Source organism: Tachypleus tridentatus, chromosome 10 (assembly GCF_004210375.1).
Source record: "Tachypleus tridentatus isolate NWPU-2018 chromosome 10, ASM421037v1, whole genome shotgun sequence".
Classification (NCBI taxonomy): domain Eukaryota; kingdom Metazoa; phylum Arthropoda; class Merostomata; order Xiphosura; family Limulidae; genus Tachypleus; species Tachypleus tridentatus.
In genome coordinates, this window is record NC_134834.1 from 117064594 (window position 1) to 117077072 (window position 12479).

The 12479-nt window shown below is 31.4% G+C and overlaps 1 protein-coding gene across 1 annotated transcript in view; it reads right to left on the bottom strand.

The window, feature by feature from the left end:
* Positions 1-12479, bottom strand: part of LOC143228462 (cytoplasmic dynein 2 heavy chain 1-like) — a 197919-nt gene that overhangs the window by 89972 nt on the left and 95468 nt on the right. Inside the window, 3 exon segments of the mRNA XM_076459717.1 lie at positions 4915-5129; positions 6161-6279; positions 9396-9619. Coding sequence (XP_076315832.1) covers positions 4915-5129; positions 6161-6279; positions 9396-9619 — 558 coding nt within the window.

A 12479-nucleotide genomic window follows, 5' to 3' on the forward strand; every position in this document is an offset into this window, starting at 1 on the left:
TGTTATTGAAATCTGTCATTATTCAAGATAATATAAAACAACTGTATGTACCATCATACATAATGTTATTGAAATCTGTCATTATTCAAGATAATATAAAACAACTGTATGTACCATCATACATAATGTTATTGAAATCTGTCATTATTCAAGATAATATAAAACAACTGTATGTACCATCATACATAATGTTATTGAAATCTGTCATTATTCAAGATAATATAAAACAACTGTATGTACCGTCATACATAATGTTATTGAAATCTGTCATTATTCAAGATAATATAAAACAACTGTATGTACCGTCATACATAATGTTATTGAAATCTGTCATTATTCAAGATAATATAAAACAACTGTATGTACCGTCATACATAATGTTATTGAAATCTGTCATTATTCAAGATAATATAAAACAACTGTATGTACCGTCATACATAATGTTATTGAAATCTGTCATTATTCAAGATAATATAAAACAACTGTATGTACCGTCATACATAATGTTATTGAAATCTGTCATTATTCAAGATAATAAAAACAAACTGTATGTACCGTCATATATAATGTTATTGAAATCTGTCATTATTCAAGATAATAAAAACAAAGTGTATGTACTGTCATGTATACACACCAAGTATTGGCACTTCGTGACATTTCACAGTTCTTCCCTACCCACATGACTTACTTTAAGTATCATTATTATCATTATTACTTTTGTAATGCACAAACACTAAACATGTGCAGGGTTGAAGGGAAACAAAAGTTTTTTAGCATCCCAGATTGTTTTGCCGGCCCGTTTGGAGGCTGCAAAATTTAAAACCTAAATTACCATGGCTTTACATGTAAAATGTGAATTGTATCCTGTCTTAGTTACAGGTATTAAAAGATAACAGCAATGAGATTGAATCCATTTGGGTTTCTTTTAGTGGACATAAAGGGAAAAGACTTTTTGTGGAAATGTCTTACTGACCACCAAATAATATTGAGGAAATTAGTGAGAAACTTAATAGTTAGATTGAGATTTCAGCTGTTAATGAAGTCATAATTATTGGTGATTTTAATTTCAGGCATAGAGATTAGGAAGTGCTTGAGTCAAACCATGAAGGAGAAAGGCTTTTGAAAACTGACTTTCTAAATCAATTAGTCGAGGAACTTACTAGAAGCAATGCTATCTTAGGTTTATTGTTAACTTTAAATATAGAAATGATTGAAAGAACAGTAACTGTGGAATATCTTGTTGCAAGTGATCATTGATCTATTAGGTTTGATGTTTTGTTCCTTATGGATATAAAGGATAATAATATTTTGGTTACAAGTTTTGAAGAGGTACAACAAGAATTAGTTGTTTTGAATTGGGTGGCTGACTTACTTGGAGACACTGACCAAATCCTTAAACATTCAAAGTAAATATATTCCTGACTGTAAGTACAAAACCAGGTTTTATCACAAAGAGTTTAAGATATTATATTAAACCATGAAATATTTAAGAAATTTAAACTGACTGCTATGACATAAATTAGAAGATGATTGAACATCAAGAAAGTTGGTGAAACAGAAAATTAGGACATCAAAAAAGAAACTACTGAAAATGTAAAAATTAATAGTAAAAATTTCTTTAAATACATTAGTGGTAAACAAAATATTAAAATGGGAGTAGAACCCTTGTGGGATGATAAAGAAAAGCTAGTGTCTGCTGCTTATGATAAGGCTGGGTTATTAAATTTTGCTTTTCTTTGGTTTTTACTAACAAAGATTTGAATGGTACTCTACATCTTGAACAGTTGATAGATAAAAAAGTATCTAACAAGATGACTGCTTCAATTCTGAGCTGGTCAAGAAAAAATTGGAAAGTTTAAAGGTCTCCTGGGACCAGATGATACTTCCACAAGAAATCTGATGGATTGATATGTAATCCACTTGCTATAATTTGTTTAAAATCTTTCAATAGTGAGCAGGTACCAGAAGACTGGAAGTTTATAATGTTACTCATTTTTTCAAGGGAAGTGATAAAAATTGTCCCAGTAATTATTGGACCATTAGTATTACATCATTCCTGAAAAGACTGTTAAGAGATGCTTTCAAAAGCCATTTAGCAAAGTTTAGAATTTTATTAGATAGTCAATAAGGTTTCATTAAGGGAAAATCTTGTCTTACAAACCTTGTGACAATCATTGAAAAGGTTACTGTTTATGTAGATGAGGATAAAAATGTAGATTTTTATTTGGATTTTCAGAAAGTATCTGACAAGGTGTCACATAAAAGAAAAAAAAAAAGTCTCTACAGGTGTGAGGGATAAGTTAACTAATTGGATAGAAGAGTGGCTAGATGGAGGAATGCAAAGGATTGTTATAAATAGAGTTCAGTCAAACCGAATTAATGTTACAAGTGGTGTACCTCAGTCGTAGGACCTTTGTTCTTTTTGATTTACAACAATGACATAAATGAAGGAATAGTCAATAAATTACTTAAATTTACTCAAGGTCTTCAGTGTTGCTGACTGTTACTGATTTACAAACAAATTCAGATACTTTTGTAAGTTGGTAAAATGAATGTCAGATTGGTTTTAATTGTGACAAATGCAAGATAATGTATGTGAGCTATTATAATTTGAATTATACATATAATTTGAATGAAAATAACGTTAACAGTGTCATGAAAGAAAGGGATCTTGGTGTGACGGTCGATCAGTCTCTTAAGTCATCCAAGCAGTGTGCTTTTATTAGCAGCAAGGCAAATAGGATTTTAAGTTGTAGCTACAGAAATGTTCAATATTTATGTCTAAATATATTGTAATCCATTTGTACTGGTCACTGGTTAAACCACATTTAGAATACTGTGTTTCTTACATTGGAAAATACAATGAATTGTTGGAAAGGGTTCAGAGTAGGGTTACTATAACGGTACCCAAAATGAAGGGGTCGTCCCACGAAGAGAGGCTGAAATCTTTCAAATTGTTTTCTCTTGAAACAAGATGAATAAAAGTGAGTTTGACTGAGGTGTTTAAGATTGTAAAGGAAACTGATAGTGTTGATGCATCATATTTAATAGTGAGAATATTCTGACTAAGAGACACAACTATAAAGTTTGGCAGTGTAGGAGTCAGCTTCAGATAAGACAGTTTTATTTTTCCAACAGGGTGGTTGGTTTTTGAAATGGGTTGCCTGCAAATGTTGTAGAGGCAGTAAATTTAAATGGGTTTAAGAAAAGCTTCATAAGTATTTGAATGATAAGGGCTGGCTTTAAATGTTTTTAAGTTAATTTAGTATAGAGTGTGGAACAACCAAAATGGAAGAGGTTCCATAAGTATTTGAATGATAAGGGCTGGCTTTAAATGTTTTTAAGTTAATTTAGTATAGAGTGTGGAACAACCAAAATGGAAGAGGTTCCATAAGTATTTGAATGATAAGGGCTGGCTTTAAATGTTTTAAGTTAATTTAGTATAGAGTGTGGAACAACCAAAATGGAAGAGGTTCCATAAGTATTTGAATGATAAGGGCTGGCTTTAAATGTTTTAAGTTAATTTAGTATAGAGTGTGGAACAACCAAAATGGAAGAGGTTCCATAAGTATTTGAATGATAAGAGCTGGCTTTAAATGTTTTTAAGTTAATTTAGTGTTGAGTGTGGAACAACCAAAATGGAAGAGGTTCCATAAGTATTTGAATGATAAGAGCTGGCTTTAAATGTTTTTAAGTTAATTTAGTATAGAGTGTGGAACAACCAAAATGGAAGAGGTTCCATAAGTATTTGAATGATAAGGGCTGGCTTTAAATGTTTTTAAGTTAATTTAGTATAGAGTGTGGAACAACCAAAATGGAAGAGGTTCCATAAGTATTTGAATGATAAGAGCTGGCTTTAAATGTTTTTAAGTTAATTTAGTGTTGAGTGTGGAACAACCAAAATGGAAGAGGTTCCATAAGTAATTGAATGATAAGGGCTGGCTTTAAATGTTTTTAAGTTAATTTAGTATAGAGTGTGGAACAACCAAAATGGAAGAGGTTCCATAAGTATTTGAATGATAAGGGCTGGGTTTAAATGTTTTTAAGTTAATTTAGTGTTGAGTGTGGAACAACCAAAATGGAAGAGGTTCCATGTTGTCCCAAAACGTTTCTTTCACTCCCTTTGTGTTTTGAGACTCATAATCAGGGTTGTACAAAAAATAGAATTTCAGACATCTTCAAGTTGCTGCCATGCTTTTTGTTCAATACCAGAACTAATCAATTGGACTGGACAATGAGATACAAAATACTGTATGAAAAACTATCTATATACGTTTTCACAGTTAAAGTTTAAAAAGCCTGTTAACTACTGGAAACTAATAGACCTAAATATTGTTATAAAAGTCAAATTATCCAATGTGGCTCAAAATCAGAGATGTTTGAAAATATAATTTTAAATATTTTATTTCTAAGAAGCTGGCATGACTTAAGACAATTTGTGTTAGAACATTATAGTACAAGTACTATTACTTTCTTAAGCACAGGTACTGCTTTTTAATACTGATTACAACAAATGCACATAATGAATTGTACCTATAACTTGCAAATATCAATTAACTGAAGTGTAGATTTATTTACCAAAGTGCACAATATACATTTTATTTACTTCAAATCATACAAAGAAAAGAAAATGTTTGGTTATCAACAGAGAAACAAAACACTCACTGCTATAACATAAATGGTATAAAGATGGAAGACTTTTGGAAATGTCATCCTCTACATTTTTTTTTGTAGGCAGTTGCTATCCATTCCAGTTAACTCACTACAACAACTCTAGCTAAACAATCTTTCAAATACTTAACTATTTTATCTTTTTAGCTGTTCTACCACCTTTATATAATAAGACATGAAACACAATATCACTCTACAATAAATTTTTTATTCCGTTTAAACAACAATAAAAATTCTACCTACCTGCATCTCATTCATAGTAAGTTTTTGTTCAGCAAATGTCTGCCGAACAGCCTCTGCTAGGCTTTCATATCCAACACCCTTAAAGACTATCCTAGGAAACACGTCTTGAACTAGTCCATCAAATCTTTGAGAGTCTGCAAACGTTAGTTTTGATAGTGTGTTGACCCTGAGGGCTTGTACCACCAGCTGACTCTCAAATGAGTCATTTATATTGACTGAAAAAGGTGAAGCTTACATATGGTTTGACATGCAATTACACTTGTAACAACATCATAATATAGTACAACTAATGTCACTTTTACAATACCAGTTGAGTGATCTGTACTGACTGAAAGAAACTAGTGTTTTATGTGATATATCAATTAATATAATAAAATGGAAAAAACATAAAAACTGGAAATATGGGTTTAGGATCACTAGAAATTTAAGAGAACCTTTCAAAATAAACATAAAAACTGAATCACAACAATGTAACTTCCAATTAATTTTATCGTTACAACCACTCAGTACAGTAAACACATGTACTGTTACAATAACATTATTTGTTAATTTTCTACTACATTAATGAGATTCATCATCACACAAGTAAGCCTAACTCACTCAAGAATTGTAAAAATAAATTACATACTTCTTGAACTACAAAATATATACTTTGGAGATACATATTTTAAATTATTTGAAAACAGAAATCAAAATATTTCTCAAACCTTTAGGATAAAATAGATGTTAATTTCACAAAAAAAGAACCCTTTTCCAAAGTACCTTAATTACAAGTACAATTCAGAATAGATAATGCTAAGAAAACAACCATGTGTAAATATATCTATACCAATGAAAGTATGTTTATTTTAAGGATACACAATGGACTATGGTGCTCTGCTCACTATAGCCTTCAAACTTACCATGAGACATTAACTACAGTTTTGTATTATAATTAAAATATTTAAAATCATACTGCTAGATGAAATACTTTATTTTTTCCATTTTTTATAAGATACAAAACATCTGTGAGATGTAATCTGACTACGAAAGAGTTTAATAGTTTGTTTTCAAATACCTCATACAAAACATTGTTCTAAATATGAACAACAGAAAGTCAGCAGTATTGAATATGCTGAAAATCATGGAATAACCAAATGTGACATGTTTTACTTTCCATTGAACAATAAATGCTATAACTAACATATTATTACTTGGCAATACTAACAAACATCCTAACATTTTAATTACAAGACTTTTTTCTAACCTTTCTCATCATCGGATAAATTTCTTTTCGCCTCTTGAAGAAGTCTTCCACATCCCTGAAGCACTGTCTTTAGTGCTCTAAGTCCCCAGTCATAGTGTTGTTTTGGAGTAAGGAGCTCTCTATATAAATATATTAAAAACAGCATATAACACAATCAAGTATGTTACCATACATTTTGAAAAACAGTGAAATATCTTACCATACAGCATGTAACACAATCAAGTATGTTACCATACAACATGAAAAAGAGTGAAGTATCTTACCACACAGCATGTAATACAATCAAGTATGTTACCATACAACATGAAAAACAGTGAAATATCTTACCACACAGCATGTATAATCAATAAAATATGTTACCACACAGCATGTACAACAATAAAATATGTTACCACACAGCATGTACAACAGTAAATTAGTTACCACACAGTATACACAACAGTAAAATATGTTACTAAAACTTGTAAAATTGTAAAGATATCACACACAATACAAAACTAATAAAACATAAATAAAAACTATAAAAATAGTTAACGCAATATAAAAACTACAAAAGATATGTGGTGCATCATAAAAGCCTATAATAGGTAGCTCAAACAGTGTCATTTTTTTATGTTGTAATAAATAACTATGCATATTTCAGTTGTGCTGAAGGTATATGTAATGAATTATTCTACATTACCTGAAATATTCTATGGTGAATAAGGTATGAAACTAAGAACTATTTTTGTACTGATGATGAAATTTTCAGAATATTGTAAAATAAGTACAATTCATTTCTCGTGAAGAATCTGTTTAATTATTCAAAGTTCATGCTGTAAACTCTCCAAATGAAATTTGTGTATTGTACTAAAGTTCCTTCTGGCAAGATAGAAATGCAAAATATTTATGTTTTTGAAATTAAATTTAATAAATTTTTGGTGTAAGTAGAAATCAATCCGGTACTAAGTAAGGAGAATTTAATACATCAATTTTTCAGTTCTTACATACAATGTTTTAAATACAGTATATAGTGAGGAAGGCCACTCAAAGATAAATTTATCACAAGCAGTTAGGAATGAACATTTGGCTTATTTTCACTTGTTCTCATAACAATAAATTTTTAATGGTGTAGAAGTAATGGAAACAAGTAATAGAAAAGAACAACATAAAAATACAATATGGTTATTGTTGTCCTGTAATCGAGAATCATGTATATTCCAATCTTAGTGAACTGCTTTGTACTTATAGAATTATTCTACGTTGAATGAGAAGGGTAACCTACGAATGTTTCTTATGTTTTATAAGAGAAACAAACACAACAGCAATGAGAAAGTTTTACAGAAAAAACAAAATCCAAAAACTAAATTATAAGATTGTCTACACAACAACAAACACATCATAACTGAGGGAGATCTGCAGAAACTGGAAGGGGTTTTACACATTACAAAGTGAAATATGGGAAACACAAACACATCATAACTGAGGGAGATCTGCAGAAACTGGAAGGGGTTTTACACACTACAAAGTGAAATAAGGGAAACACAAACACATCATTACTGAGGGAGATCTGCAGAAACTGGAAGGGGTTTTACACATTACAAAGTGAAATAAGGGAAACACAAACACATCATAACTGAGGGAGATCTGCAGAAACTGGAAGGGGTTTTACACATTACAAAGTGAAATAAGGGAAACACAAACACATCATAACTGAGGGAGATCTGCAGAAACTGGAAGGGGTTTTACACATTACAAAGTGAAATAAGGGAAACACAAACACATCATAACTGAGGGAGATCTGCAGAAACTGGAAGGGGTTTACACATTACAAAGTGAAATAAGGGCAACACAAACACATCATTACTGAGGGAGATCTGCAGAAACTGGAAGGGGTTTACACATTACAAAGTGAAATAAGGGAAACACAAACACATCATTACTGAGGGAGATCTGCAGAAACTGGAAGGGGTTTTACACACTACAAAGTGAAATAAGGGAAACACAAACACATCATTACTGAGGGAGATCTGCAGAAACTGGAAGGGGTTTTACACACTACAAAGTGAAATAAGGGAAACACAAACACATCATTACTGAGGGAGATCTGCAGAAACTGGAAGGGGTTTTACACATTACAAAGTGAAATAAGGGAAACACAAACACATCATAACTGAGGGAGATCTGCAGAAACTGGAAGGGGTTTTACACATTACAAAGTGAAATAAGGGCAACACAAACACATCATTACTGAGGGAGATCTGCAGAAACTGGAAGGGGTTTTACACACTACAAAGTGAAATAAGGGAAACACAAACACATCATAACTGAGGGAGATCTGCAGAAACTGGAAGGGGTTTTACACATTACAAAGTGAAATAAGGGAAACACAAACACATCATTACTGAGGGAGATCTGCAGAAACTGGAAGGAGTTTTACACATTACAAAGTGAAATAAGGGAAACACAAACACATCATAACTGAGGGAGATCTGCAGAAACTGGAAGGGGTTTTACACACTACAAAGTGAAATAAGGGAAACACAAACACATCATTACTGAGGGAGATCTGCAGAAACTGGAAGGGGTTTTACACATTACAAAGTGAAATAAGGGAAACACAAACATGTCATAACTGAGGGAGATCTGCAGAAACTGGAAGGGGTTTTACACATTACAAAGTGAAATAAGGGAAACACAAACATGTCATAACTGAGGGAGATCTGCAGAAACTGGAAGGGGTTTTACACATTACAAAGTGAAATAAGGGAAACACAAACACATCATTACTGAGGGAGATCTGCAGAAACTGGAAGGGGTTTTACACATTACAAAGTGAAATAAGGGAAACACAAACACATCAGAAGAGAAGGAAATATAAAGAAACACAAACACATCAGAATAGAAGGAAATATAAAAAACACAAACACATCAGAAGTGAAGGAGATATAAAGAAACAAACACATCAGAAGTGAAGGAGACCTAAAGAAACATAGGAAAATGGAAACAAAAACCTATAGAATGTGCTAACAAAAGGTAAATTAATAAAACATAAAGTACAAAAAAAGAGTAAACAACTCAATAATAAAATTTGGCATTCTAACTAAAATAAACACAAATCAATATCCATTGTAAACTTACTACATCACCAAATGTCTTACTAAGAATAAGAATTATTGTAGATAAGTTACTAGATTTAGAATGAGTTTATCTTGATTGAAAGTTAATTTTATAAACACATAACAAAATAAGATACTTTGCCAAAGTGAAGATGGCTACAAGTTTTGGTCCAAGACTTTTAGAAGACTTGAAACCTTCAGAGAAAAGCAGAACTTCAGCAATTAGTTCATTGTCTGGCCTAGACATCGCTACAGGACGAAACAGTTGCTTGAGATTATCTGGCAGCTTTTGTCGTCCACCATATCCCTTGCCAGCAGGATTCAACGTGATAAATATTCCTGAATTTGGATCAATATCCACCTGAAGAGTCAATAAAAACTTCATCTTATTATCGTAAAAACTGATTACCTAAAACTGTGCATTTAGAAGACCTAGGTCAGAACTTGAAGTTTCCCGTATCTGACTTATATTGATAGCATTATATTTCATAATTAAACACAAGCATATTAAGACAGACTTTTAGTATTTATTACAGCTTTAATTAAAGTATCATTTACTGCAGACATTGTATACACATTTGGATAATATATATTTGAGTGTGTCACACTTCATTTATAGATGTATCCACCACTCAGTTGATAGCTGTTCAATAAATGTTTCTTGTCTACAGAATATCATGAAGTTGCATTGTTGTGTGGATTTTTGAAAACAAAGCTTACTCTCTCAGTTTCCTATTCCATATTTCAATAGTTAAAAAATACTTTGTGAATTTATGAAACAAATAACTTTAAGTTCAATATTTGAAAATAAACTATGAACCTGTTTTAAACCAGAATTTCTTTTGAACAGTATTTTATCTGGCAAGAAATTAAATAAGCCCTTATGGAGAATATTTAAATTATCATGTATGTGAAACTGTTCTAACAAACATGATAAGCCCAACTATAATCCCATCAACCCTTCTCAAATATTAAAATTTCAAACATAAAGGTGTGTAATATTATGTTTAATTTGCTTGAGTACAAATTTAACATATTTTTATCAAGTCACATTGATGTATGAAATACATTACAAACAAAATACAGTATTATACTTTATAAGCTATCAAAAGAAAAATCCACTGCCATGTGTCAAATCACCAAGAGAAAAAAAGAAAATCACATTTGCTGACTTCATTTTCTTTTCTTTTACACAATAACTATTTCAGTGCAATACCTCATTTCTTCTCATAGTCTGTTTCATAGTAAACATCATAATTCTGTTTATAAGGCTAACTCTAATATTTGTTTTCTCACATACAACATTTAATTCTATATATATCTATCTTGTGAGTAAGGTTAAATATATTATGTGTTAGTACATTTATAGTTAATAGTAAGCAAATACGTCTATGATACTGTATTTTGCATTACAATGTTAACTCAAACTTACCAAAAAATGTTAAGGTGAAAAATTAATTTCCATAATGTATATATTAATGATAAAAATTCCATCTTTCTCATGTGGAAGATACATAATATACAAACAAAAAAATGTTAAGATGTAGAATTAATAAGAAAAATGTATATATTAAGGATTAAATTACCTATTTGGCTGGTGCAATATACATTATATACTAATAAAAAAATGTTACAGTGGAAAATCAATTTGAATAAGGTATATATTAATGATAAAATCATCTGTTTCACTTGTAGAAGATACATCATACATTAACAAAAAAGTTAAGGTGTAATATAAACATTATTACTGTATATATTAATCTTAAAATTATCTGTTTCGCTAGTAGAAGATACATCATATATCAATAAAAAAATTGTTAACGTGTAAAATTAATATGAATAATGTATATATTAATGATAAAATTATGTGTCTGGATAGTAAAAAATACATCACATATCAAAAAAAGGTTATTGTGTAAAATTAACATGAATACTATAGATTTTAATGATTGAATATCTGTTTTGCTAGCGGAAGGTACATCATATATCAACAAAGAAAAAGGTTAGTATGTAAAATTCAAATCAATAATGTATATATTAATAATAAAATTACCTGCTTTCTTAAAGATAGGTAGGTATTCAGTGTTTATTGGCACAAAGCTACAAGGCTATCTGTGCCAGACAAGATGTGGTACAGTATAGGTATAGGGCAATTAAGGTAAAAAATAAAATATGTAAAATTAGGAACTACCAGGAAGACTGAAACAAGAAGTATACCCTTACTGACAGTCACCTGAAGTTAGCCTTTCCACTTCTGGGTTCAGTTCAGAAGAAAACTAAAAAAATGTATAAAATTAAGACATGCCAGGAAGACTGAAGCATCGAGATCGAATTTGCAGTCAGTCACCTGAAGTTGGCCCTTTCAGTCCTGGGTTCAAGTCAAAGTAACAATTGAAATGTGTAAAAGAAATCATGTTAAAACATTAAAATGTGTAAAAGAAGTCATGCTAAAACACTATATATTCTGATAAAAAACCTTAAATTAAGTGTAAAAGACCAATGGCTCTTAAAAATGTAAAAACTTGAGTGAGATGGGCAATATCACCTATAACATGGGCCAAAGTCAAGGGCAAACCTGCCTTAAACATATCTTTAAAATGGTGTCGTCGTTCTAGGTTGTAATGACGGCATGATAATAAATTGTGGATGATTGTGATCTGAGTGCCACATAGACCACACACTGGTGCAGCAGTACCAGATAAAAAAAAGTGGTGGGTTGAAAAACTGTGACCAATGCATAGCCTTGCCAAAACAACCTCCTCTCTTTGATCCTTACAGAAGCAATAGGGCCAAAGACCTAGAGAAGGCTTGATTTGAAAAAGCTTGTTATTGTGTTGCTCATTCCAGGTTGCCTGCTATCTGGTGTACAGTCTGGATTTGATAACTGGACCATAGTCCATATATGGAATGGATACTGTTCTGTCGGGCAGCTCATTCCCACAAATACCAACATGAGACAGATAAGAGAGAAAGTTGGGCCAGTTTGTTTTCGATATTAATGAGAGGAGGGTGGTGACTATCATGGAATGATTCCAGGGCCAATAGACAGTTGAGTGAATCCGTATATATTGTACAGTTTGTATACTGCATTGGTTCAATATGAGTTAGGGCAAGAGAGATGGCACACAATTTGATCGTGAAAACAGAAACTGTAGGGGGAGTCTGTGTGCCACAATAAAACTGTCACAAACCATGGTAGAGCCCACTCAGTCACCCAATTT